The sequence below is a fragment of the Triticum aestivum genome, chromosome 4D, assembly GCF_018294505.1.
Source record: "Triticum aestivum cultivar Chinese Spring chromosome 4D, IWGSC CS RefSeq v2.1, whole genome shotgun sequence".
In the NCBI taxonomy this organism is placed as follows: Eukaryota; Viridiplantae; Streptophyta; class Magnoliopsida; order Poales; family Poaceae; genus Triticum; species Triticum aestivum.
Genome location: NC_057805.1, coordinates 11,307,413 through 11,329,752, shown reverse-complemented (window position 1 = coordinate 11,329,752; position 22,340 = coordinate 11,307,413). Strand labels below are relative to the sequence as shown.

General features: G+C 43.7%; 3 protein-coding genes across 3 annotated transcripts; all 3 read right to left on the bottom strand.

Annotated features, from left to right (window-relative positions):
• Positions 1 to 521: 521 nt before the first annotated feature.
• LOC123095706 (magnesium transporter MRS2-A, chloroplastic) lies at positions 522 to 6,186 on the bottom strand. Its single transcript, XM_044517256.1, has 13 exons — positions 5,726 to 6,186; positions 5,192 to 5,264; positions 4,878 to 4,948; positions 4,348 to 4,433; positions 4,158 to 4,248; positions 3,503 to 3,571; positions 2,638 to 2,718; positions 2,391 to 2,556; positions 1,707 to 1,752; positions 1,543 to 1,623; positions 1,218 to 1,300; positions 1,045 to 1,088; positions 522 to 924 (listed from the first exon to the last, which is right to left on the bottom strand). Exons 1-13 carry the CDS (start codon positions 6,080 to 6,082, stop codon positions 829 to 831), a joined length of 1,344 nt encoding a protein of 447 aa, XP_044373191.1. The 5' UTR covers positions 6,083 to 6,186; the 3' UTR covers positions 522 to 828.
• Positions 6,187 to 8,545: 2,359 nt separating this feature from the next.
• On the bottom strand, positions 8,546 to 11,575 carry LOC123095705 (uncharacterized). The gene is made up of 4 exons (XM_044517255.1): positions 11,343 to 11,575; positions 11,138 to 11,258; positions 10,286 to 10,353; positions 8,546 to 9,306 (listed from the first exon to the last, which is right to left on the bottom strand). Exons 1-4 carry the CDS (start codon positions 11,517 to 11,519, stop codon positions 9,184 to 9,186), a joined length of 489 nt encoding a protein of 162 aa, XP_044373190.1. The 5' UTR covers positions 11,520 to 11,575; the 3' UTR covers positions 8,546 to 9,183.
• Positions 11,576 to 13,635: 2,060 nt separating this feature from the next.
• LOC123095704 (protein saal1) lies at positions 13,636 to 20,526 on the bottom strand. Its single transcript, XM_044517254.1, has 11 exons — positions 20,083 to 20,526; positions 19,259 to 19,353; positions 18,972 to 19,125; positions 18,237 to 18,302; positions 18,005 to 18,144; positions 17,130 to 17,256; positions 16,047 to 16,192; positions 15,120 to 15,255; positions 14,644 to 14,728; positions 14,246 to 14,508; positions 13,636 to 14,105 (listed from the first exon to the last, which is right to left on the bottom strand). The coding sequence occupies exons 1-11, from the start codon at positions 20,419 to 20,421 to the stop codon at positions 13,986 to 13,988; spliced, it is 1,671 nt and encodes a 556-aa protein (XP_044373189.1). The 5' UTR covers positions 20,422 to 20,526; the 3' UTR covers positions 13,636 to 13,985.
• Between the last annotated feature and the right edge of the window lie 1,814 nt (positions 20,527 to 22,340).

Below are 22,340 nucleotides of genomic sequence, written 5' to 3'. Positions count from 1 at the left end.
ATCCTGGGACGTCGATGCTCGATCCGACGGCTGCCCATGGCGACCGTGCAGCAGCGAGAGAATACGTCATTCAGAGGGAAAGTTGCATTTTACCCCCTACTTGCCCAGAGTTCACGTTACATCTCTAAAAAAAAATTGATAACTTTGTTTACTCAATTTTACATCATTCATATGACCGGTTTATTTAACCGTTCGACTCCGGTTTTTGCCTTGAATAAACTCGCTTTCTAAGAATTTTTCTTTTTGCAGGAACTCTTTCAAAAGATATCTACTTATGTTGTGATTTTATGCCATACAAACCACTATGCATCAACATAATTAACTATCGGTTTAAAGACTTGTCTCAGCAGCCAATACAACAGAAGTACTTTGCATTAATAATCCGTTCTCGCGGATTGTGGATGATACGGAAAATAGATACCGAAAACACAAACAGCGAAAACAGCAGCCACGAGCACAGTAAGAGGAACAAGAAAAATATCGTCAAGGCGGAGCAAAAATGGATTCTGGACATTGTTACATGAATTTCCAATATCATCAGTAACATCAATAAAAGGAGTCGTTTCGCAATAAAAGTTTCAGATTTTCACTTCTCAGCTCAATAAGGGGGTAACATTCCCAGCAAAGTGGCAGAAAAATACTTGCTCCTCGGTATGGCGTGTATATGAGTATCAGGAAAACACTTTCTCCCAAGTTGGTATGTAAGCATCCACCAGCACACCAAAACAATGTCATGCCATGAATCCATAAGTGCCTCCAGAAGAGATCAAAACCGCTTTATTTACAGTTCTAGATTTCTAGGCGATTCCACATATGGTGCGTGGTCTTTTACAATATCTTCCTATCCTTTAGGTACTTGTACATGATGAAAAACCCGGCTACTGCTCCGACTGCTATTCCGCCAGTCGTCGCCCAAAATGCCCACTGCTCCAAAACAAACCAACTGTCAAACGAGGAGACCGGCATACGCTACATCGGCTAGTGCCGGCATGCAGGTGTCTGTCGCTGAAGGCGGAATAAAATCTTAGGAGTGCGATGCTATACCGTGTTGTTCTCCAGGTATGATTTAAGGTTCATGCCGAATATCCCTACACGAAGAAACACGGTGATTTAGCCAGGTACAAACAACGTTGTTTAGGCGTGCCGTGTTGGAAAATAACCACCTTCTGGGAAATAAGAAAGTACACAAAGTTGTGAGATGCTCAAGATTTTTATACCTGCGATTAATGCTCCTACAGCGACGCAAAATGTTCCGACCTGAAGAAGCAACTCCACTCTGCTCACTTCCAGTCGCCGGGAACTGTGGCAAGGGAAAACGTCATGTCATGGTATATGAGCAAGTTGGCTAGTTATATTTAACGGCACCAAAATACGAGATCCTGTAATCCTCAGAATCGTTTGATACATCTGTTGTCAGAGACGTAGGAGCCACCACCTTATACTAGTTACGTCATTTTATATTGACCTCAACCCAGTTCTTCAAGGCACAACATTCTCGCTTATGCGTAGAACCCAAAACAAACTTAATCAAAATGCACAAACCTTAAGTTCACTGCAATCGAATCTTCCATTTCTCTTGCAGAATCAAGAAGCCTCTCTGCTTGACCATGGCATGATTCACATCTGACAGTAAAAATGCACAACTTAGTGAAAATGCAAACCACAAGGAAGCAACATGAAACACAATAATTTGTTGCAGAGCTCACCTTTGAAGGTAATTTTCCAATAGCATCTCAATTTCTTCCTCTTCCTCTGTTGAGATCAAAAGTTGCCAATAAATTCAAGTGAACACCAATCAGGTGACTACTACTCCCTCCGTTCCTAAATACTCCCTCCGTTCGGAAATACTTGTCGCCAAAATGGATGTATCTAGAACTAAAATACATCTAGGTACATTCATTTCTCCGACAAGTATTTCCGAAAGGAGGGAGTATAAGTCTTTTTAGAGATTCCAATAAGGGACTACATACGGAGCAAAATGAGTGAATCTACACTCTAAAATATGTCTATATGCATCCGTATGTAGTTTGTATTGAAATCTCTAAAAAGACTTATACTTAGAAACGGAGGGAGTATAAAATAAAATACTCTGAGCCCAATTTCAATTTTTTTTCCTTCTCAAAACTCCAAGCTGCTCCACATAAACATAACGAAAATACTTTCAGTTGCTTTCATTTCATCTTCATCAGTGGGCCTCTTCCTTTTCATTTGTTTCATTTCTTCATAAAAATATCACAAATGCATTTGTACTTTGCCAGCTAAAACTACCTCCGTAATCCAAAAAATTAATCTATTGATTTTCATACGATATTGTCCAAGTAATTAGATGGTAGAGTAACATAATGAAGGAGCAGAAGATGCAAAGTTGTAATGATAAATTTCAGCTGTACCTTCGGCAACTTGCTTTTCTAATGGAACAGAACATTCCATATCATCACTCACTTTATCTAGTGTACAATTTCTCCCCATAATGCATATTCGACGAATTTCATGGGGATCTTCAAGGAGATCGATGAGCATTTGTTTAAGATCACCTGCCCGTGAACCCAGCTCGACCTTGACAGATGAATATAGAAGAAAAATTAAATCAATTTAACAAATGAATCTAGGAGGTGATTCTCAGGGCAGCTGTAATACCAATGATTGTTTGCTTAGACGAAGCTGCTCCAAAACATCACCTGTCAACCGATTTGGTAGAACTTCAAGCAACGCAGCCACCTGAGATGAAAGCCCAGATACCCAGAACAATGTTAACTATCTTTTTTAGGTATTACAATAGGATGCATTTGTCATAAATGCAGCTGCTTGATTGACGATCTCTGATCAATTTGCGTCATATTAAACCATCACAACGTGAGGAGTAGTGGCTTTGCTTCGGTCCATAGGGAATAAAAGGAAAACTTATCCTAAGGTGTTTCACTACTTTCCATTCCACCATAACAAGATCGCCAATTCATCACAATGAAACTGCAGAGCCAGCATGGCAAGGCTCTTCCCTACTGTTTGGGTGTAAAATAAGATGCAGAGTCAGCGACCTGACCACAGATACGGTATTAAGTTCAAAAAGGGCCCCAGTGAGCAACATAGCACTTGTCCTATCTCAGCTTGCTGGCAATTTACAAAAGAATACTTAGTACTATGGTCAGGCAACTAGACGGCTGAAACTGATTGCTAGCAAGTAGCAGTCATCCGGCGAGTTCAGTTGGCAGAGGTATTACAGGGAGGGGGATTTGCACCGGAGTTGGACACTTGTAAGAGACCAAAAGGCTCTCAGGTGTTAAGGCACGGCATGAAATTGTGTAAGCTAAACTAGGAAATAGGGAAAGGGAACAACAGTCCAGAAGTGACCGGAGTTATCTATTGAGGAACAGATTACAGATTACCCTTAAAATGAATATGCACCAAGAAAGCGAACAACATCATATATGGTTCTGTACAAGCATATCAACTGATGTGAAGACCATAAGACACCTTAAGGAGACATGACTTTTCAGGTACTCACACGAGGTTCAACATGCATTAATCTTCGTTCCAGCCTTTGTATTCTAGAAAGCAGTGCAGCTTCAACAACCTGAACATAATGAAAACACAATGAAAGATTATATCATCTCGCTCCAATGTCTGACAGACCGGTACTCTCAAATTCTGTGAAAAATGCAAGCATGGCATGAAATATTGTCAAATTCAAATGGAAAGGCCACAATAGATCATGTCTTATTACCACTAACTGAACTGAATGTAAGAAGAGTAAACGGGTACACTACAACCATAAAGATTTTAGGAAACCATGGATGATATCCGTAGTTATTCTTCGAGATTCGGCTTACTGGATAAGGGAACTCAGGATGAACAATCAACTTGTAACGATGCTATGTTACTTTTAAATTAAAAATAGTTAACTGTTCAACATGATTCATTGGGAAAAATATGATATAGATATGAACAGAAATAAGCAGCTCTTTTACGAATGCCGAGGCTCTCAAATACTGGGTGAGTTCAAATCCGTAAACCTCAAGAGACAGAAAACTTCCCAAGTTTCTATTTTCTAAGGATATAGGCGGTGAAGAAAACATATAGCCAAGACAACATGTTGTCATATTAACACCATTTAGACTGCAAATGCAGATGAATATAGTATCTATATATATATTTATTACCTCAAGTTGAAAAGGCATTGCAGGCCCACCATTGATGTTCCTTGGATTTAACCGAGGTCGTAATAGCTCTAAAAAGACCTTTCCTCCTGGGCTACTCATGTTAGAGAAAATAACTGATAAGTTTGTAGCACAAACGATGACAAGTTCACCAATGCCAGTAGGTTTTTTCTGAACAAACATACAAACTGACCTGTTATAATTGAATATAAGGACACGTTCATGCATAGCAATTGCTCGCAAGGAACCAAGGTTGAGTAATATGGCCTGTTCACGTACCTACAATAAATGGTAAAATAAGAGTTTACATGCTACATATAAACCGTCATATAGCCATCTTTTATACAAAGCAATCAAGTAGTGCCTATTAGCATTTAATCAGTCATAGTGAAGGTTCCTAAAACACATAGCTAAGCACAATTTCAGCTGAACTTATGAGTCTGACAGAAATTGCAGTGAGCTTAACTTTATTTTCTTTATTTTCCAATCTGTTAAAGTGCAAGTATTTGTGAAATCCATGAACCCATGATCTACTATAAAGACACCAGGTGGTTTTGACTTTTGGCAAAAAGGAAACAATTATGTTGTCCTAGGAGTAGGAGTGTAGGACTGCTGCCCAGCATCTATTGTTTTTAGTTTTTACAACTGGAAAGATGCAGAGGACAAGAATACGACAAACAGAGGGAAACCTATATGGTTAAGTATTGGGAGGTTTCCTGTTACCAGCAGGGAAGGCATTGAATTCATTAGCCATAGTGATGGGTCAACGCTTCTTGTATCTCGCAGACGGAGGCCTGGCAGCACAAGAGTAAAATGAGATCGCGTGCAAGCACTTGAAAACAACAAAGAAGAATGTTAAGTGTCCGTATCAAGAATAATTTACAATTATAACCAGTCAAAATCAAAGTAACGTGTGGTGGCGGTATATGGAGTTTATGCAATCATATGAAGAGTTCGAGCAAGTATGATTGGTGAACATAATAAAGTTAATTTGTACTAGTAGTACAGAGCACTGGAAACACATTGATTTTACATACCACTTGATTTCAGTAGCTGCCGGCGGCTTATTTTTTCGGTAGACACGCTTCCATTAGCTTTCACTTCTACCACCTGAGTAAAGTTCGATGGTGAGGTGGGGGTTAGTTTGCATCTTGCATCATGGCAAGCTCCAAACCTTGTAATGTGCATACCCCATCCCAAGCCCACCCACCCTTGTCGAAAACATGTCATCGAACTAGCATACCAACTCTTGATTTGAACTATAGGAGAACAAAATGACACACTGCTCCTTCATATTTTTTGGTCACATACACGCAACGACACGCTTTTGATGCGTGCTCAAGAAAAAAAAATTGTGGTCAGAAATTCAGAATGGCCAATTTTGATTGCCCCGATTCTGTGGCAGTCTGAAACGCTTTCAGAACAATTTTGCAAGAGGAGGAAATGGAGGTTATGTGTCAGAGCAGAGGTGGGCATTCCTGGTGGATGATGATGATTTTCATGTGGCAATGGCAATGTGATTGCAACAATTCAATTTCTGGCCGGACCGCCGGAGTTGGCCGGGGACCTACCTCGTAGACGGGCTCCCTGATGCCAAGCGAGATGTAGTCGGCGGCGAACCGCCCGGAGCCCCTCGCCGCCCCAGCGCCCTCCGCCTCCCGAGCCCCGTCGTCCTCGCCCCTCTCCTCGCCCGCCTCCCTCCCTCGCTCATCCTCCTCCACCTCCTCCTCCTCCTTGGCCGCGGCCCGGCCGTCGCCCCCCTCCGCGGCCCGCGGGATCGGCAGCCTCCGCGCGGCTGCGGAGAGGCCTAGCTGCGGGAGCGGCAGCCTCCGCAGGCGGCAGACGAGCTGGAGCTGCAGCGGCAGCGGGAGGAGGTGGCGGACGACGGCCTGCGGCGGGCGCGGGCAGGAGGCGGGCACGGACGCCATGGGCGCGCGCTCCGCGGGGGCATGAAGCGCACGCACCCTGTGTTTTTTTGGGGTGGCTCGGAGGGCGACGGCAATGGCGAGGTGGAGGGCGGAGGGGGGAGGGGGAGGCGGGAAGAGGGAAATGCTATCCAGTGGTTGGGCTGGTGGCTGTCCGGCCTTCCGCGGAGGGGGGGTCCGGGCCGTCCGATGCTGATCCGACGGCGCTGGCGGGTCGGGGGCTGGTGATTGCTCCTTCGACGTCCGTACGTACCAACTGGTCGGCGGGGTGAGTTGGTGAGCTCACGGCTTGTCGACAGCTGGTGGTCCCTTCGCCGTCACGTCGTCGCCGACCTATCCTCCTCCTTCTCCGGCGACAGCGAGCGCGGGAGATGGAAATGCGCTGGAGAAATCCATCGGCCGTATACGCGCCCGCGAAGAAGACTGTTGATGTGCGCGCGCTTCGTTTGTGTTCGGGACGTTCAACCAGGGCATTTTGGATCTTATCCAGGTGATTTTAAAAATGGTGGTTCTTTTTAGCTCATCTGATATAGGCGTTTTCTTGAATCCGAATATCGGGCATTTCGGATTATCCAATGCCATTTCCCACCATGGCCGAGACCATTGTTTGATTTAGCCCCTCCTCAATGCACTAATGTCTTGGTTGCCGGGCATGTGTATTTGTTTCTCTTTTCCACGGCATAGTTAAGTTAGACAATGTTCTCCTTCCCGTGCCAGGGTAGTTGAAAACCCTTGTCCGTCTTGGACTCGACAATGGCGTCATTCTTCCCTTGTAAGGGCGTTGTCTCAAGCCTAGGTGTCCTAGGGCAGGTCTTGATGATGTTTCCGTACCTTCTTGTGATATCTCTTGGCAACGTAGCCGTTTTGTTTTTTGCCTTTGCATTTTCGGTACGATATTTGTTATTCAGTTATCCCGAGATCCACTTTGTAAGATGGCTTCTTCACTAGTACCTTATATCATCGGGCGTGTACTTTGTTTTGTGTTTTCTCTATAAAGCAGGACAAAAACCTGTTTTGTTGGTGTTGACAGGCATAGGAGGCCAATATCTGTTTGAATCTCCTCCCCTTCTCTCTCTTTTTTTTCTCTCTAGGCAAGCTTGGGTCCTGCAAAATCGTAGCATACTACTTCAAAATGCACTAGATGCATCAAACTATCGTAATGAAAGATCTATGCACCTCTACTCATCCTCGGGGATGTATCTGGTGCATCGGTCGTCCGTTGCACATTAAAAAATGTTCAAAAATTCCAGAAAAAATAGTGCGTTAAGACAACATGAATATATGTTGTCACAAAAATTTAAATCAACATTCAAAACACTGCTCAAGATACAAAAATAACAAATTTGACACTGAATAGTACATAACACAAGTTGGGCTTCAGTTTTGGCCCATTAGCACATTGACGTCAAATTTGTCATTTTTATATCTTGAGCATTGTTTCGAATTTTGATTTGAATTTTTGTGACAATATACATTGATGCTGTATCGATACATAACTTTTTTTTCAGATTTTTTAAACATTTTTTTAGTGTGTAACGGGATCCGGTGCACCGGTAGCACCAATTGCTTTGGTGCACCAGATACGTTCCCACTCATCCCCTCCTCAATACTACTACAACACCAAATAGCACTGGTCGGTCAAATAGTATTATCACTGGCATGCTTCTAGCCTGTTAGGCAGTGGGAGTAACTTAGGTAGTAACATAGCGCACTCTAAGAAAATTTTGCTTATGTGGCAAGTAGTTAATGAGAGATGGTAACATAATATGTTACTATAACATAGCGCTTCCCGTGACAAGATGAGTCTATAAGTTAATAAATGAAGCCATCTAAGATACTACTATTATGTTACTTTGCATTATAAAGGTAATAACTTAGACTAGTGTCTGCATATGACGACCAGCCTCAGTGACTAGGGGATCAGCGATGACTTGTGAGCACAGATCGATGGACGGTCAGTGATAACATCTCCAATATTTTTCATTGCGAGTCTGTGTTTGCTCCTTCGTCGTCCGTACATTCTGGCCGGCGGGGCCTCCGAGGAGTTCACGTCTAGGCGATAGCTGGTGGCCCCATCACCGTCACGTCCTCGCCGCACTATCATTCTTCTCCGACGGCGAGCGAGGTCCATCAGCTCCACGACGGCGAGCGGTGGGCAGCTATATTTGCCTCCTGCCTAGTGAAAGAAATACGGAAACTAATGAAATTCCAGCACAGCTCCTTGAATCTCCTCAAGAGGGGTTGCAATATCAGCGCTTGCAAAATCATCAGACTTCCGTAGATTAACCATCTCCAAAACATGTACTCCCTCCGTCCCATAATATAAGAGCGTTTTTTACCCTACATTAGTGTCAAAAATACTCTTATACTATGAGACAGAGGGAAGTATGTTTTCATCGATCAAAACAACGCCTCGGTGGCACAAAAAAGTGTTGCATGGTGAAAACTAGTTGCATGTCCCACAAATGAATCAAAAATATGCTGCATTTATTTTTGCTAGAAACAAATCATAATTTGCCGAAGTTGTTTCTTTCTACAGATTCTGTTATTTTCTTTAGTCAAAATCTAGTGTATTAACCAAAATGATATTGCAACAGTTCTATATGCCAAAAAAAAAGTTCTATAGGCTTTTTCACAAACAAAAAACAGTTCTATAGGCTAGTTTCCTAAATATAAATAAAGCAGTTGTTTCTGACAACCAAAATGCTTCGTGGACGCCGGATCTGATGCTAGGATTTTTTTTACTGAATCTCGTAAGTGTAGTGAGCTCAAACCATAACGTGTTCACAAAATTGACCGCACCCCCAGGCGAAGAACCCTGCTCAAGAGCCAAGAGACATTATGACGCATGAAAGGTCGAGAGATTCCAATCAAATTTCTCGCTGTTGGATGTGCACCAGAGTTCATCTGACAAAAACAAGTCACACCACCAGAGGGGCACTCTCTTAAGTTACCAGCAGCAATCTGCGACAATGCAGCAGTCATGAGGAGCAGATCAGGGGCACCAGCCACGCAAGCACGGGTACAGAGGGAAGCAGTGGCAGTGATGTTAAGAGCCCTACACCGAAACTGATCATCAGGACTCAGTAGAGACCAAGGAGTGCTCATGGCGGTGAGCCGACCCCAGAGGCGTCAGCCTTGTAGAAGAAGTTGTACGCCTCGGCGACTTCCATGTACCACATCGCTTCACGGTCCGGCTGCGCTGAGAGATCCACTATCTTGTGCACCTGCAGCGATCAAGTCCAGGGATGCTTAAGTAAGAGATGTAGCCGACAACGTGCACCGTGATGCAGGATATTCCAATGAAATCTCACGTGTGGTAAGCATTGAGAATACAGACAGTAACCACCTACTTCAGACAGAAACTGTCATTTTGATTTGCATTGGTAAGCCATGGTAAAGTGGCAATTAACTGGACACTGAACACGTCATCTAATGATAATCTAGGGAGTCAAACAAAAAGGAATCCAAAAACTCCAGGTGCCCGCTCAAGCAAACAAATGGTTCCAAAACTGAAGTTTGCATCAAATAATCTCTCTGTCCCGGATTTCTGCGACGAGTAATTCGGGACGGAGGGAGTAATAAAGAAAGCACCAACAGAGAACCTCAAATTCTTCTCAGTATGTGGATAGAAATAAGCTACAAAGCATGGATACGGCAGAAACTGCCGAATTGCCGTCCTAGTACGGGGGGATACGGGGACACGCGCGGATACGCCGGGATACACGTATCCTGCAGTATCCCATCTTTTCCGAATTAAAAAAAGGGGAAAGAAATCGGGATACGGCTGATACGGTGTGGACACAGGAGCCAGCCTCGCCGCTGCAGCCTAGGCTCGAGGCTGCAGCTGCCTGGACTCGCTTCTCTGGTTGCCGGCTCGCCGCCCTGAGTGGAGGGTTCGTATGACTATGGGCTGCCCCAAAGTCTTTTATCAATAGAAATGAGGCAACATATATCCAGTAATTCCTCTACAAACATATATCCAGTACAAAATCTCTGATCTAAAATTATCATTAAATCTTTATTACATGCTAGTATTTTTTTCTATATATTTATATACCCCGCCGTATCCCCGAATGGCTGTTTTTGAAAAATGCCGTATCCCGTGTCCCCGTATGCGTATCCCCGTCTTTCCGTCCCCGTGTCCGTGCTTTTTAGGAAATAAGCAAGAATACATATAAAGAGAGTAAGACAGGGAGACGTAACCTTGACCATCGGCAGACTTTCCGTAGACTGGGGTGCAATATATGCCCCAATAATGAGCACATACATCCCTACAGCATAAAAGTAGAGCCATCAATCAGCTAGAGTAAAGAGTTCATGAATTAGCTTGCAAAAAAAACGAAGCGGTCGGGCCCCCAGAATACGAACAGAGTAAAAGGATTGTAAAAACAATAAAAAAAAGTTATCACCTCTGTTCCAAATTATAAGAGGTTTTGGATATCTCATATGGACTGCATGCAGACTGAAACGAGTGAACAAACACACTAAAACACGTCTATATACATCCGATTCAGAGAAAAGTTAGAACATCTCGGAACGGGGGCAGTACTACTAAGTACTACTGTAGCAGTTTTACCAGGTCTGATAATAATGACTTAATTCATGAGGCCATCTTGTGGAAAATAGGCTCTAATGCAAAGAGTACAGTTGCAGAGCATTTTGCCGGTGGCTGGGATTGTTCAACTCTTGCATTGATCATCTTGAGGGGGTTCTAGTGTAAACTCTAGATTTCCCGCACTTGTCTTTGCGTACATGAAACGGCTTTTTTTCAGGGGGAATAATACAGCTAATGTTACTGAGCAACAGCAGCAAAACTACTACTACTACATGAGCAATGTTGCGGCACAAGCAAAGCTGGTCAACAGACACATCATCAATCATACTACCTCCGTCCGAAAATACTTGTCATCAAAATAAACAAAAAGGATGTATCTAGAACTAAAATACATATAGATACATCCCATTTTATTCATTTTGACGACAAGTATTTCCGGACGGAGGGAGTATCTGAGAAACGGAGAAGGCAAGAAAAAGTGGGGGAGAGATTGGGAGAACCTGGGCGCCAGGGCTGGCCCTTGGCATCCTCGGGCCGGAGCATGAGCTCGGTGACGCAGGAGCCGTCATCCACGAACAGCCTCCCGTCGCCGACGCTGTAGTCCGCGCGCACCACCACGCCCTGCCTGCCGCAGCGAGCCGTCAGGGCAGGGCAAAGGCTCCGAGCAAAGGAAAGGAAGGGACGGGACGGGGAAGAAGACGGGACCTGGATCCAGGCGCGCTGGAAGCGGATGCCGAAGAGCATCTGCGCGGGGGAGGAGCCCTCGGAGGAGGGGGCCGTGGTGGAGCCCGCCAGCTGCGAGGCGAACAGCTTCAGCGCCGCCAGCGAGTAGTCCATGGCGGTCCGGCCGCCGCCGCCGCCGCCGCGGGGGCGTCCCTCCATTTCTCACCGGCTCGCGGTTGCGATTCCTGTCTTGCTGCTGGCAGTTGCGGCCTTGTGGGCGCAAATGGTTGGAAGGGCCGGACATAATCGATGCGGGCTTTTAGACTGGGCTCGGACGGTGAAAGGCCCCAATAATTGTGGTACGGGCTTTCATGAGCTAAAAAAAACACTTCTTTCGAAATGGTAGTACGAGCGACAATTAATACGAATCGGAGGGGAGTAACTAGTACTGCTTCCGTAAAAAAACTACATATTGTAACTTTTTTTTTTTGCGAAAAGATCGGATCTATTATAAAGATTCACCGAAAATACAAAACACCTTAAACATAAATTACATCGAGGTCCATGGACCACCGAACGACCATTGCCGTCGCCACATACTGTCACTTTTGGGAGATGAATAACTTGAAAACTGCCACAGGAATCGTGATGATTTAAACTTGAAAATTAATCCCAACTCAAAAACCTAAATTGTTGGTAAAGGTAATATTCAATATCAAGATGATACTAATTACACCTGACCAACCTAAACCTTGCTTTTTCTAAAAAAGAGAAAAACCAGTGCTGCTTCCCTAAAAAAAACTTAATAGCACTGGACCTTGGGGTTCTTGCAATAAAACTGAACCTTTCTGCCATTACGGGCTACAATGGAGAAAAACAAAATTCATAGTTGACTTCAGGGCAAAAAAAGAAAGATTTTGCAAGTACAAAAAGTGTGAATAATTAGCTTTTTAAAAGGGCCGTGCTACGCGTCGGTCGGCAGACCTTTTAAAAAGATCCGTCGCCTCACGAGCCGTCTGGTGTGACGCAATCGTGCGGCATAGCGGCGCCTTTCACCACCGCAACAAACCTGTTGTTGCAAAATTGTTTCGCAACAGAGGTCTCGTTGCATAAATCTTTATAACACATGTCTTGTGGCAGGAAACTTTTGCAACGAAGGTCTTGTTGCAGAAAAACTTTTGCAACAGTGGTAATGTTGCATAACTTTTCTGGTCGTCGCCTTCGTATGATGTTACAGAAAAAATGTTTTGCAACATGATTAATGTTACAGAAAATCTTGCAACAGAGAGGAAGTTGCAAAAAAAAAAGCTCAAGTGTGTTCATCGCGGGTTCTTCTAGATGGTGGCGATGGAGGATCGGCGCCGCCCATGCCCGCCTTTGCGCCACCGCCGGCAAGCTCCATACCTCTGACCAGGATGCCTTGCCGCCATCCCTCTTGTTCTGTCTGTTTTTTTGGTCTTCCTCTGTCTCTCCGTCGCGGTCCTCGCTGTAAAACTCGCCTCCAACCCCGTCGGACCTCATTGAGTCGAGCCCCCGCCGCTCGCGGACATCTCCGCCTCTTTGCCCACGTGCCATCCTCATCGGATCCGGTGAGATCCGGCCGGAAACCTTGTCGTCGTCGCCCTCCTAGCCGCACGAGTCTCGGCCCCCGCCGCTCCCGGACGTCCCCTCGCGCCATCCTCCTCAGATCTGGCGAGATCCGGCTAGAATCTTCGCTGTCGTCACCCTCCCAGCCGCATGAGTGTGGCCAGTTGCAAACTCTTGTTTCTGAAACAAAGGCTCAGTGAGGGGCTTGCTCTCGACCGTATGATGAAGAGTCAATCTGATGGACGCGGAGGCGGTGGACGCTCGCAGGTGATCGGTCAGCTGAAGGTAAGCTTTTCCTTTTTTATATAATGCCGAACAAAAGAGAAGTTTGCTTTTTATTCACCCAAAATACTATGAAAGTCATTTCTTCGCCGAACTTTTAACACCAGTATAACACTACATCATTTGTTTCCAGAAAGCCTGGAGAATTTTTGACTTTTTTGCAACTTCTCTTTTGTTTTTCAATCCAGGTGCACTGGCACTGGAGACCCAAAGATCCACGCCGCATTGCACACACCCTAACCTGTTTAATCACTGGCACTGCGACAGTCTTGCTTTCTGACAGAAATCTGCTTTGGCGTTCATGGGAAATTCATTCTCTAACTTACAATACTGTTGTAGGATGAATGTACAGAATGGTAGTCCGCGCTTTGTGCCTTTACAATAGCGATGGCAGGCGATTTGATTCCAGTCAAAGTAGGTGCAGTTTTTCGCCAAAAAGTAAGAGAAAAGTGGCATTCAAACGTAGTGATGAAAACCACATCTGCATCTATGTCTCAGGTTTACATATCGATTCGGATGACAGAAATAGTTCTCGAAAAATTTAGACCAAATTTGCGACTTATCAAACTTGGCAATCGGACATCTCCCAAAAAAATCGTATCCCCAACCATGCCCAAAACTCGTATATCCCCACCCATGCCCCTAGTTAATCTCCATTCGCCGATTTTCTTTACAGGTTGCCGTAGTCTAAAACGACAGTAGGTTATGACCGACTCCCGGTCCCAAAATCACAGCGGCCACATGCCACATTCTCTCTCAGATCAGCAGCGTTGATTACAAACCGCAGCAAGCTTGTCAGTGGAGTGGAGTTTCCGGTTAGCTGAGCGCCTTCTGGCAGTAGCCCAGCACCTCCCGAGCATTGCCGATGGAGCCTTCGTTGCTCTGGGAGGACTTCTCCTCGATCCATCTCTCCATGAAGAAGGAGATAGCCACGAGCTGTTACAGATATTTTGTAGCATAGGAAAAACAATGCGATTGCTGCTGCCGAGATGTATCCCATCATGTTAGTTTGTAAATGTAGCTTAAGATCTAGATTTCCATGAAGGACAACTTGTATATATTGTTTTAAAGGATACACATCTCGATATCCATCCCTTCAGGAGAGCATCCTCAGGTGTTAACTTCTCTTCATCAACCACCTGATTCTCGAGGTCATCTTTGATGAGGCCGAACTTGCCTGAGAACAGAGACGCAAACCGGTCGAGGGACGAGGAGTTCAACTCAGTTGCTTGCACTTGTGCCAGAATACGCGCTAAGATACTCCAAAGTGCATATCGAGCTTGGTCATCATCAGGGACCTCTGGAAGAACTTCAAGTAGGCCCTCCAGGAACGGTAAATCTGAAACAATTGAGAGACTGGATCACTGTAATGGCACTAAATGGAAACGTTGATTTCAAGTCATGCAGTGCACTGCTTAGCAAATACGATAGTTGCTTAGTAAATAAGATAAGTGCTAAGAAAAAATGTGCCTACCACGGGATATCTTAGGCACCAAATGCTTTCCATCTGTCAAAATATTTGATATTACGATCACCACCGAAGCACAATAGCTTGCAACCTGAAGAAGAGTTTGTGAATAAGAATACAATTACCATGCTTGACTTGCATTCCTACATCCCAATCTACAGATCTTTCAAGTGAAACATCCTAGGTCACCATTGAGGTTGTAGGGTGGGGACTCACAAGAATTAATGCAAGGTGAAGTTTGCCAAATGTACAAATGGAAGAGGCAAGAAATGCTTCTTCAAATTTCAGGATTTTTTTTCATGATTTACTGAAAATCGAAAAACCGGAACTGCTTGCTTGTTAAGAGTTATGAGTTGGCCAAGCTAACAATTCGGTACCAAGGAGGAAACAACATAATGCATTTCTTCCAAAATGTATGAACCAGAATTCGCCCGGGCTGATGAACAAATATATGAAATGGTAGCGGTGGCAAACATGCTCACCTCAACTTTATCTGGCGACTTGATCATGTTAACTAGCACTTTAATCAGCCGGTCATTCGATGTCATTGCCTTTGAAACACAGTGTATGGCTGATAATTCTTCCATGAAGTGAAGGACCAAATCAAGAGAACCTGATCTGAAACGTGTTAAGAAAAAGGTAAGGTAAATCCATTACTGTCCCAGGTTGTTAATTCAAAATTCAAAAACTAAGAAGGGTTATCGCAGGTGACAGAGAAATGCAGCTACAGTCCTATTAAATTAAAACTAGGAAGTGGGAATGTAAGAAATTTATAATGGTCAGACCATATTATTGGAAAACAACAAATGGCCGCATCTCAGAAGACAGGTTAAGGACCTAAACTTTGTCTAGAAGACATGAAATATAAAAAATATTCTATGAAGCTTTAAGGATCTCTTTGAAACAATGACTTTAAACGGGACTATGGAGGATTCAAATCCTTGAGGGTTCCTTACACAACTGTTTTGGGAGCTTCAGCATTCAGCCCATAATCGAACTGAATGCCATAAATCTCCAGAGAAATACCACATATCCAAACAGGCCCTTAGGTGTTTTTCTTATGATTTATTCTTAAACTACAGAAAGTTTACCAAATACCACATATCCAAACAGGCCCTTAGGTGTTTTTCTTATGATTTATTCTTAAACTACAGAAAGTTTACCAAATACTCCCTCCAACCTAAAATGTAAAGTGCATTAGTTTTTCAAAAGGTCAAACGCTTTTCTATTTGACCAAACCTATATATGTTTGACTTTTCTCAAAATTAATACACCTTGCATTTTGGAATGGAGGGAGTACATAGGAGAAGCTTCCATGATACCTTGAACAATAATACTAGTTCAAAATTTGTAACAGATAACTTTTATAAAATGAAAATCTTGCCGAATTTCAAGTTAGTTCAACATACCTGTCTAGCTTCTCATCCGGTGATCTTTCAAGCTCAGTTGTTAGTAACCCAATAATACGGTCAACTAAACCCAGTTTAAGCAAGGGCTGGATAAGCATAGCAATCACATCTCGATTATCAATGACAGTTGATAGGAAGCCAATGATCTGCGACCAGTAATTCACATAAGAAATAACCAAACAGTTGAACACATGCAAATATAAAGGATGGGAATTTTTCAGCTGAACCATAGTATAATAAGATGAAAGTAGTTGTGATAGTTCGGCTGAGCTGACAATTTCAACCGAATCATACAACACATAACAATAGGCAACATCAGTTTTACAGTATAATTGTAGGAAAATAAAGGCTTTCACTGCTATAAAAGTTATTGTAGAACAATAAGCAAATACTCCCTCCGTCCCATAATGTAAGACGTTTTTTGACACTACACTAGAGTCAAAAAGCGTCTTACATTATGGGACGGAGGGAGTAGATGCTAGTTCAAAGACCATAAGACCTCTGCAGCTAAAAGTTTGATAAAATTGCAATTTGCAGTCACATGTTTCTCAAGAGTATTAACTGTTACCAAAATGCAGTCAAAAAAATTCAGATATCCTCCTAAGAGAAGAATTTTCACAGAAGAGAACCAAGCAATTGCCATGGAAAAAAATAGGACCTCATTCTGACCAAGGATAATTCTACATTGTTCGGATAACATGGATATGGTAGCAATGAGTAAGACCGGACCATACAACTAAGAAGTGTTTGGGAAGATGAAACAGTCCATAGAAACTATTTGATGACGACCTTCTTGAAACTACCTCAGGATATGGTGAACTGATAAAAGAGTTAAGCAGGTAAACACACATGCCTAACCATCACGTATAGAAGAATGAGCTAAGATGATTTAAACAATTTATGTTACACAAGTCCAACAAAAGAAATATAATGTATCCATATATGTCAAAATTCAATTTAAAAAGAACAGAAGTCACTAAAGTTGTGAGGACCAACTCTACGGATTAGTCACAACAAGCTGCATATACGAATTCAGTACATATGCAGTCACAACAAGTTGCATATACGAATTCAGTAGAATACCTTTTCAAGTAATGTAGCATTATCTGTCTTCCCAACTATCCGTAGAATACGTGAAAGAATCTCATCAGGTAAAAGAGCTTGAGCCCAAGAAACATATGCACTGGACCGAAGAATGGCAGCCAACAACCTGTCTAAGAAAAACTGTGTGAGGATGCACCACTGATGAAATTTAGCAACAATACTCGTTCCAACTATCTCGGGGTGTAAGATTTTTTTTTACAGACAGCAACACAAGTCAAAATAAGCAAAAAAGAACAGAGCATAGATGGAACTTCTCAGTTCTCATTGTCTAAAACTCAGAACAACTAGAAAGTAGCTTCTCCAAGTTTTGAACATCGACAATAGAAAATTAAATTATCAAGAAAAACAAAATCTAAATTTACTTAGCTCCTATCCCCCAAATGATTAATAACATAAGTACATAACCTATTAACACAGTTGAAAATGGTTATATTTTTGCAAAAGTGCTGTATGTTCAAGCATTTTCATCCACAAGTTCAACAACTTGTGATTGATTGGGTATGTCCAAATGTAGGTATAATGCATGTAACATGTGATGTAAGGATGTGTAGTTTTGCATGTGGGCATTTGCACAGTTATGTGGTAAAATTGAATGGGTATCTGACCAATACAAAACGCACAAATTCAAGAACATAAATAATATATCAACATGGTAATCGTGTGTGTGCTGAGCTAAACTACCAAGATCTATTTCACATGATAAGACTTAAATTTCACGGGATGAAATATCTTGAAATGCTAGAACAGTAAACAGCTTGTCAAACGGCTGATAAATAAATAAATAAATAAAATGGTTCTAAATAATAACTTTGAGTCCGGCAAAAAAAAAAAACTTAATCCCAAAGATACCCAACCTGAATGTTTCAGAAAGGCATTTGACATCATCTAGAAACAATTGCTCCATGACAGTTGCAATTAAACCTTTTTTCAAAGAGATTGCAGCAACTAGAGATTCATGACAGACTAAGTTTCCCATGATTCCAAGACAAAGTTCCTGCAGGGACAAAAGATTCAAAGAAACAAGATACTTTAATACATGCTTAGCAAAAAGAGAGGAGGTAGCAGTACAGGAAAATTTCATTTCACCTTCACCCTAGAAGAATTTGCCGTACGAAGGTTTTCCAAAAGCACTTCAATCACAAGGTTATTAATCTGCAAGGGTTAAATATAATGTGTTGTTAGCAAGCAGCAGAAGATGCACAATTACTAAGGTATAAAGGAAGGTGGATAATTCTGTTTATTATGCTTTAATTTCCTTTTGTAGTTCCTTTGAACACTTGATTTGCTCTTAGATCAATTAGGATTTAGGAAAATACTTTTGACTTACTGCAACCTGGCCATTCTTTGATTTAAAATGTTTGTTAGAATTAGCATGCTATTATGACATAAGCATTCACACTACAAGTAGCTATCACCAGCAATAATTTATATGGTTCGCAAATTATAGTAAAGAATTTGCTACAATAAACAGATACAGAACTAAAATTCAGGACCAGGAAGATAAAATATAAGCACAAAGGAGCTACAAAACTAAAAGAATGAAACAATTACAGTTATCCACCTTAATTTTTTGCTTATCTACTCCTAATTGATCTAACAAGCCAACCACATCGTATTGAAATCCAGGACATCCAAAATGTCTAAAGCCAGTGCAGCTAAGGCAATCAAAATCTCTCACACTTCCTGCTTGCTAGTATCTTGTTCAGTAAAAAATTGAGCAGCAATAAACAAGTTTCATATAGCAAAACGGTCCACCTTCTGTTTATGAGAAACCTATATAAGAAATACATCCTTATACAAGAGAATGATGCAGATAAATACCATAAGTTCTGCTTGAGGTTCACTAGCCGCAAGATCCCACAGAATACAACCACACTCTTCCAACTGATCCTTAGGGCTGACACTCCTTTCTTCTGGAAGACCCTGCTTGTCACTTTTCTCAGAAGGATCCGTGTTATCCGGTTGCGTTGAATCCCTGTCATCAGAATTGACCCTTTGCTTGTCAGTTTTTGCATGAGGTAGACATTATTAGGACAACCAGGTCGTTTTAATAACAGCCTTCATTGCTAAACAAACTTAATGGGGGGAAATCTGGAAGTACCACTCACCTGAACTCTTTCTCCACACTGGATCCCTTAGGTATTAGTTGCCTTATAAGAGAGATAGTATAGCTTGGATCAACTGTAGTTGTCTCCTCAAGTGACTGCAGATAATTACAACCAGAAGATTGAACATTAAGACAACACGATATTACTATAATTCCAAGGGAGCATGTTTGGCAACTATTTACATCTTCCTGACAAGGCATCTGAATGAAAATATTGATGACAAAGCAACTAAACAGGGTAACTAAACACCAATTGGGAAAACTATGTGCATTAAAGTTTCATGTTCACGATAAGCAGTTGCTTGGTAAGTAAACTCCAGTTGTAATAACTATGTAGGGAGTACATTCGAGTGCCATACTCACAGTACTCAGCTGTAAATGCAAATTGACATCATCTAGAAACAATTGCTCCACAACAGTTGCAATTAAACTCCAGTTGTAACAACAGATTTGGGCATGTAAACATAGTGGCAGTTCTCAGCTGTAAATGCAAATTGCATGGCCCACAAATCACAATAGCAAAGGAAATGCAAGATGGATGTTCCCCAGGAAGGAATTCACCCTCTGTCCCATGGATGGAGGAGGATTCAACCAGCATCGAGCACAACGTGCCGTGTGGGCTGTCCTCGCTCACCCTGAGGCACGGAATCACCTAGTTTTTCGAACAACAGCGGTCGCCCTCGAAGCGCACACCAACTGCTCGACGGAATGCTCGCGAGAGCGCGAGGGAAATGGAGACGGCACGAGCGACGCAAAAACCCTCGTCCCGCCGCAGAGGGGACGCGAGGCGGGGAGATGGGTGGGAGGCGAGGCGAGGCCGCGTACCTCTTCCTCCGCGGGCGCGAACGGCAGGTGCGTCGGGGCGTCCTCCTCGTCCTCGTCCCCCTCCTCCTCCTCCTCCTCCTCCTCGTCCATATCGTCCTCCGTGGCGTCACCGCCCTCCTCCGGCTCGTCCTCCGGGTCAGGCGCGTCGTCGTCCTGCCCCGCCTCGACCGCGCCGCTGGCGCCCTCTTCCTCTTCGGAAGCGCCCGGCGACACCGGAGCGTGGTGATCGGGGTCCGGCTCCCGCGGCGACTCGGGCTCGCCGTCCTTCCCCGCTCCGCCCGCCGCGGGCGCGCCCGTGTCGCCGGCCGCCATGGCAGCTTCTTCGGCGGTGGCGGGCATGGGCGAGAGGAGAGGAGCGGGGGTGGCGAGGCCGTTCGACTGCGAGGGCGCACGCAATGCGGAACGGGTGAGCGTAGGTGTGGTTTTTTTTTTAGTTGAACGTAGGTCTGGTTTATTAATTGCACAAAACCCCACCCGGACGCAGAACGTTTGGGCTCACATGGCCGGGCTGCGGCAGGGCGTTTGGGCGGCCAGTGGGTTTGGGCCCTGGCCCTGAGGCCTTCCACTATGTAAGCCATAACCGGTGCCAAGTTTGCTTTTTGACATTTAGCACTGATGCCCTACATTGTCCAGTCCGGTGCCAAGTAAAAAATTCTAGGCATCAATGCTTCTACTTGCTCCGGTGCCAAATTTGTTGAGCTAGTAAAGTAAGCATGTCACTGTCCTTTCTTACGAGAACCAACAGCCCAAGACACTGTTTATTGGGTAATTTATTACTAGTTTATATGTGCTTGGGCCCGAGCTGGCGTCGATGCCAAATCTCCTACACTGTGTGACCGGTGCTAAAAAAAGTTCAACTGGCATCCGCATGTACGTGGCCCGCTTTTCAGAAATGTGGCATCGAGCGCATAGTGGAGGGCCTGATAGTCCTTTTTTTAGGTGGTCCTTTTTTTCGAACTCACAAATTAAGGAGTACTCCTTGCAAAGAACACTCCACCTTCCTAGGTCGCGACAAGTGGCGCACATGCAGTGCACCACTTGTCGCTACCTGGGTTTTCCTTTTTTTTTTAGATCCGTTTATTCAAAATGTTTTATCTCTTAAACCGTGTGTCCAAATCTTGAACCGTTTTCACCATTGGATCCTCGCATCGAGATATTCAAAACTAGATCCCATGTTGATAGGTTTTGACGAACTTTTTTTTCACGAAAAAAACCGGACGAAAAAACCGAACCGGAAACACGGTTTTTTTTCCTTTCCGAAAGAGGCACGCCCGTGCCTCTCGCGAAATCACAATTGTGCCTCTCGTGGAAGCAAAACCGTGACTCTCGTGGAAAGAAAAAAAACAGAAAACGCGTTTTTTTTCGTTTCCGAAAGGCACGGTGGTGACTCTCGCTAAAGCACAACCGTGCCTCTCGCGAAAGCAAAACCATGGCTCTCGCGAAGAAAAAAAAACAGAAAACGCGTATTTTTTCCCTTTCCGAGAGGCACGGCCGTGACTCTCGCGAAAGCACAACCGTGCCTCTCGCGGAAGCAAAACCGTGACTCTCGCGAAAGAAAAAAAACAGAAAACGCGTTTTGTTTTTCACTTTCCGAGAGGCACGGCCGTGACTCTCGCGAAAGCACAACCGTGCCTCTCGCGGAAACAAAACTCTGACTCTCGCGAAAGAAAAAAAATAGAAAACGCGTTTTTTTCCTTTTCCGAAAGGCACGGCCGTGACTCTCGCTAAAGCACAACCGTGCCTCGAGCGGAAGAAAAACAGTGACTTTCGCGAAAGGGAAAAAAAGAAAACGTGTTTTTTCGCGGAAAAAAAATTCCCAAAAATTTTTTTTGCTCGAAAAGGTAAGGAAGACCGAGGGAAAACCAAAACATCAAAAAAACCCGGAAAACCCCGTTTAAAAAGCCGAAAACGCGTGTGGAAAAATAAAAAAATAAAAATCCGGAGGGAGCGTCCAGAGCGCGACACGTGGCGAATGGTTGAGAGCGCGCCAAGTGGCGCTGATCGTTGCGAGGCTCCTGAAGGAGCGCTCGTTAACTAGTTGCTCTCCCTTTTTCTTTTCTAGAAAACTAGCAATCCTGTTTAAAAACTTTGGCCGTGATGAATGCTATCAGGCTTGCTAAAGAGTTTAGTATGGGCCGAGTTACTTTCATCACGAACCGCCTCTCGCTGAAGCTTGCGTCGGGGTCAGTAACCTGGGACCGTGCACCTCTTGGCATCCTCTTCCGAGAATCTGATTTCAAGCTATAAATGGACTTCAT

Excerpts from the sequence above, each read along its gene's own strand:
- LOC123095706 (XM_044517256.1), bottom strand. The coding sequence starts at position 6,082 with ATGGCGTCCGTGCCCGCCTCCTGCCCGCGCCCGCCGCAGGCCGTCGTC. Across the intron at positions 4,949-5,191 it reads GCAGCTACTGAAATCAAGTG|GCCTCCGTCTGCGAGATACA; the intron begins GTATGTAAAATC and ends TTGTGCTGCCAG. Across the intron at positions 1,089-1,217 it reads TGTAGGAGCATTAATCGCAG|GGATATTCGGCATGAACCTT; the intron begins GTATAAAAATCT and ends TTCTTCGTGTAG.
- LOC123095705 (XM_044517255.1), bottom strand. The coding sequence starts at position 11,519 with ATGGAGGGACGCCCCCGCGGCGGCGGCGGCGGCGGCCGGACCGCCATG. Across the intron at positions 11,259-11,342 it reads TCCAGCGCGCCTGGATCCAG|GGCGTGGTGGTGCGCGCGGA; the intron begins GTCCCGTCTTCT and ends TGCGGCAGGCAG. Across the intron at positions 10,354-11,137 it reads GGGCCAGCCCTGGCGCCCAG|GGATGTATGTGCTCATTATT; the intron begins GTTCTCCCAATC and ends TTTATGCTGTAG.
- LOC123095704 (XM_044517254.1), bottom strand. The coding sequence starts at position 20,421 with ATGCCCGCCACCGCCGAAGAAGCTGCCATGGCGGCCGGCGACACGGGC. Across the intron at positions 18,145-18,236 it reads CAAATTCTTCTAGGGTGAAG|GAACTTTGTCTTGGAATCAT; the intron begins GTGAAATGAAAT and ends TTGTCCCTGCAG. Across the intron at positions 15,256-16,046 it reads CCGGATGAGAAGCTAGACAG|ATCAGGTTCTCTTGATTTGG; the intron begins GTATGTTGAACT and ends AACACGTTTCAG.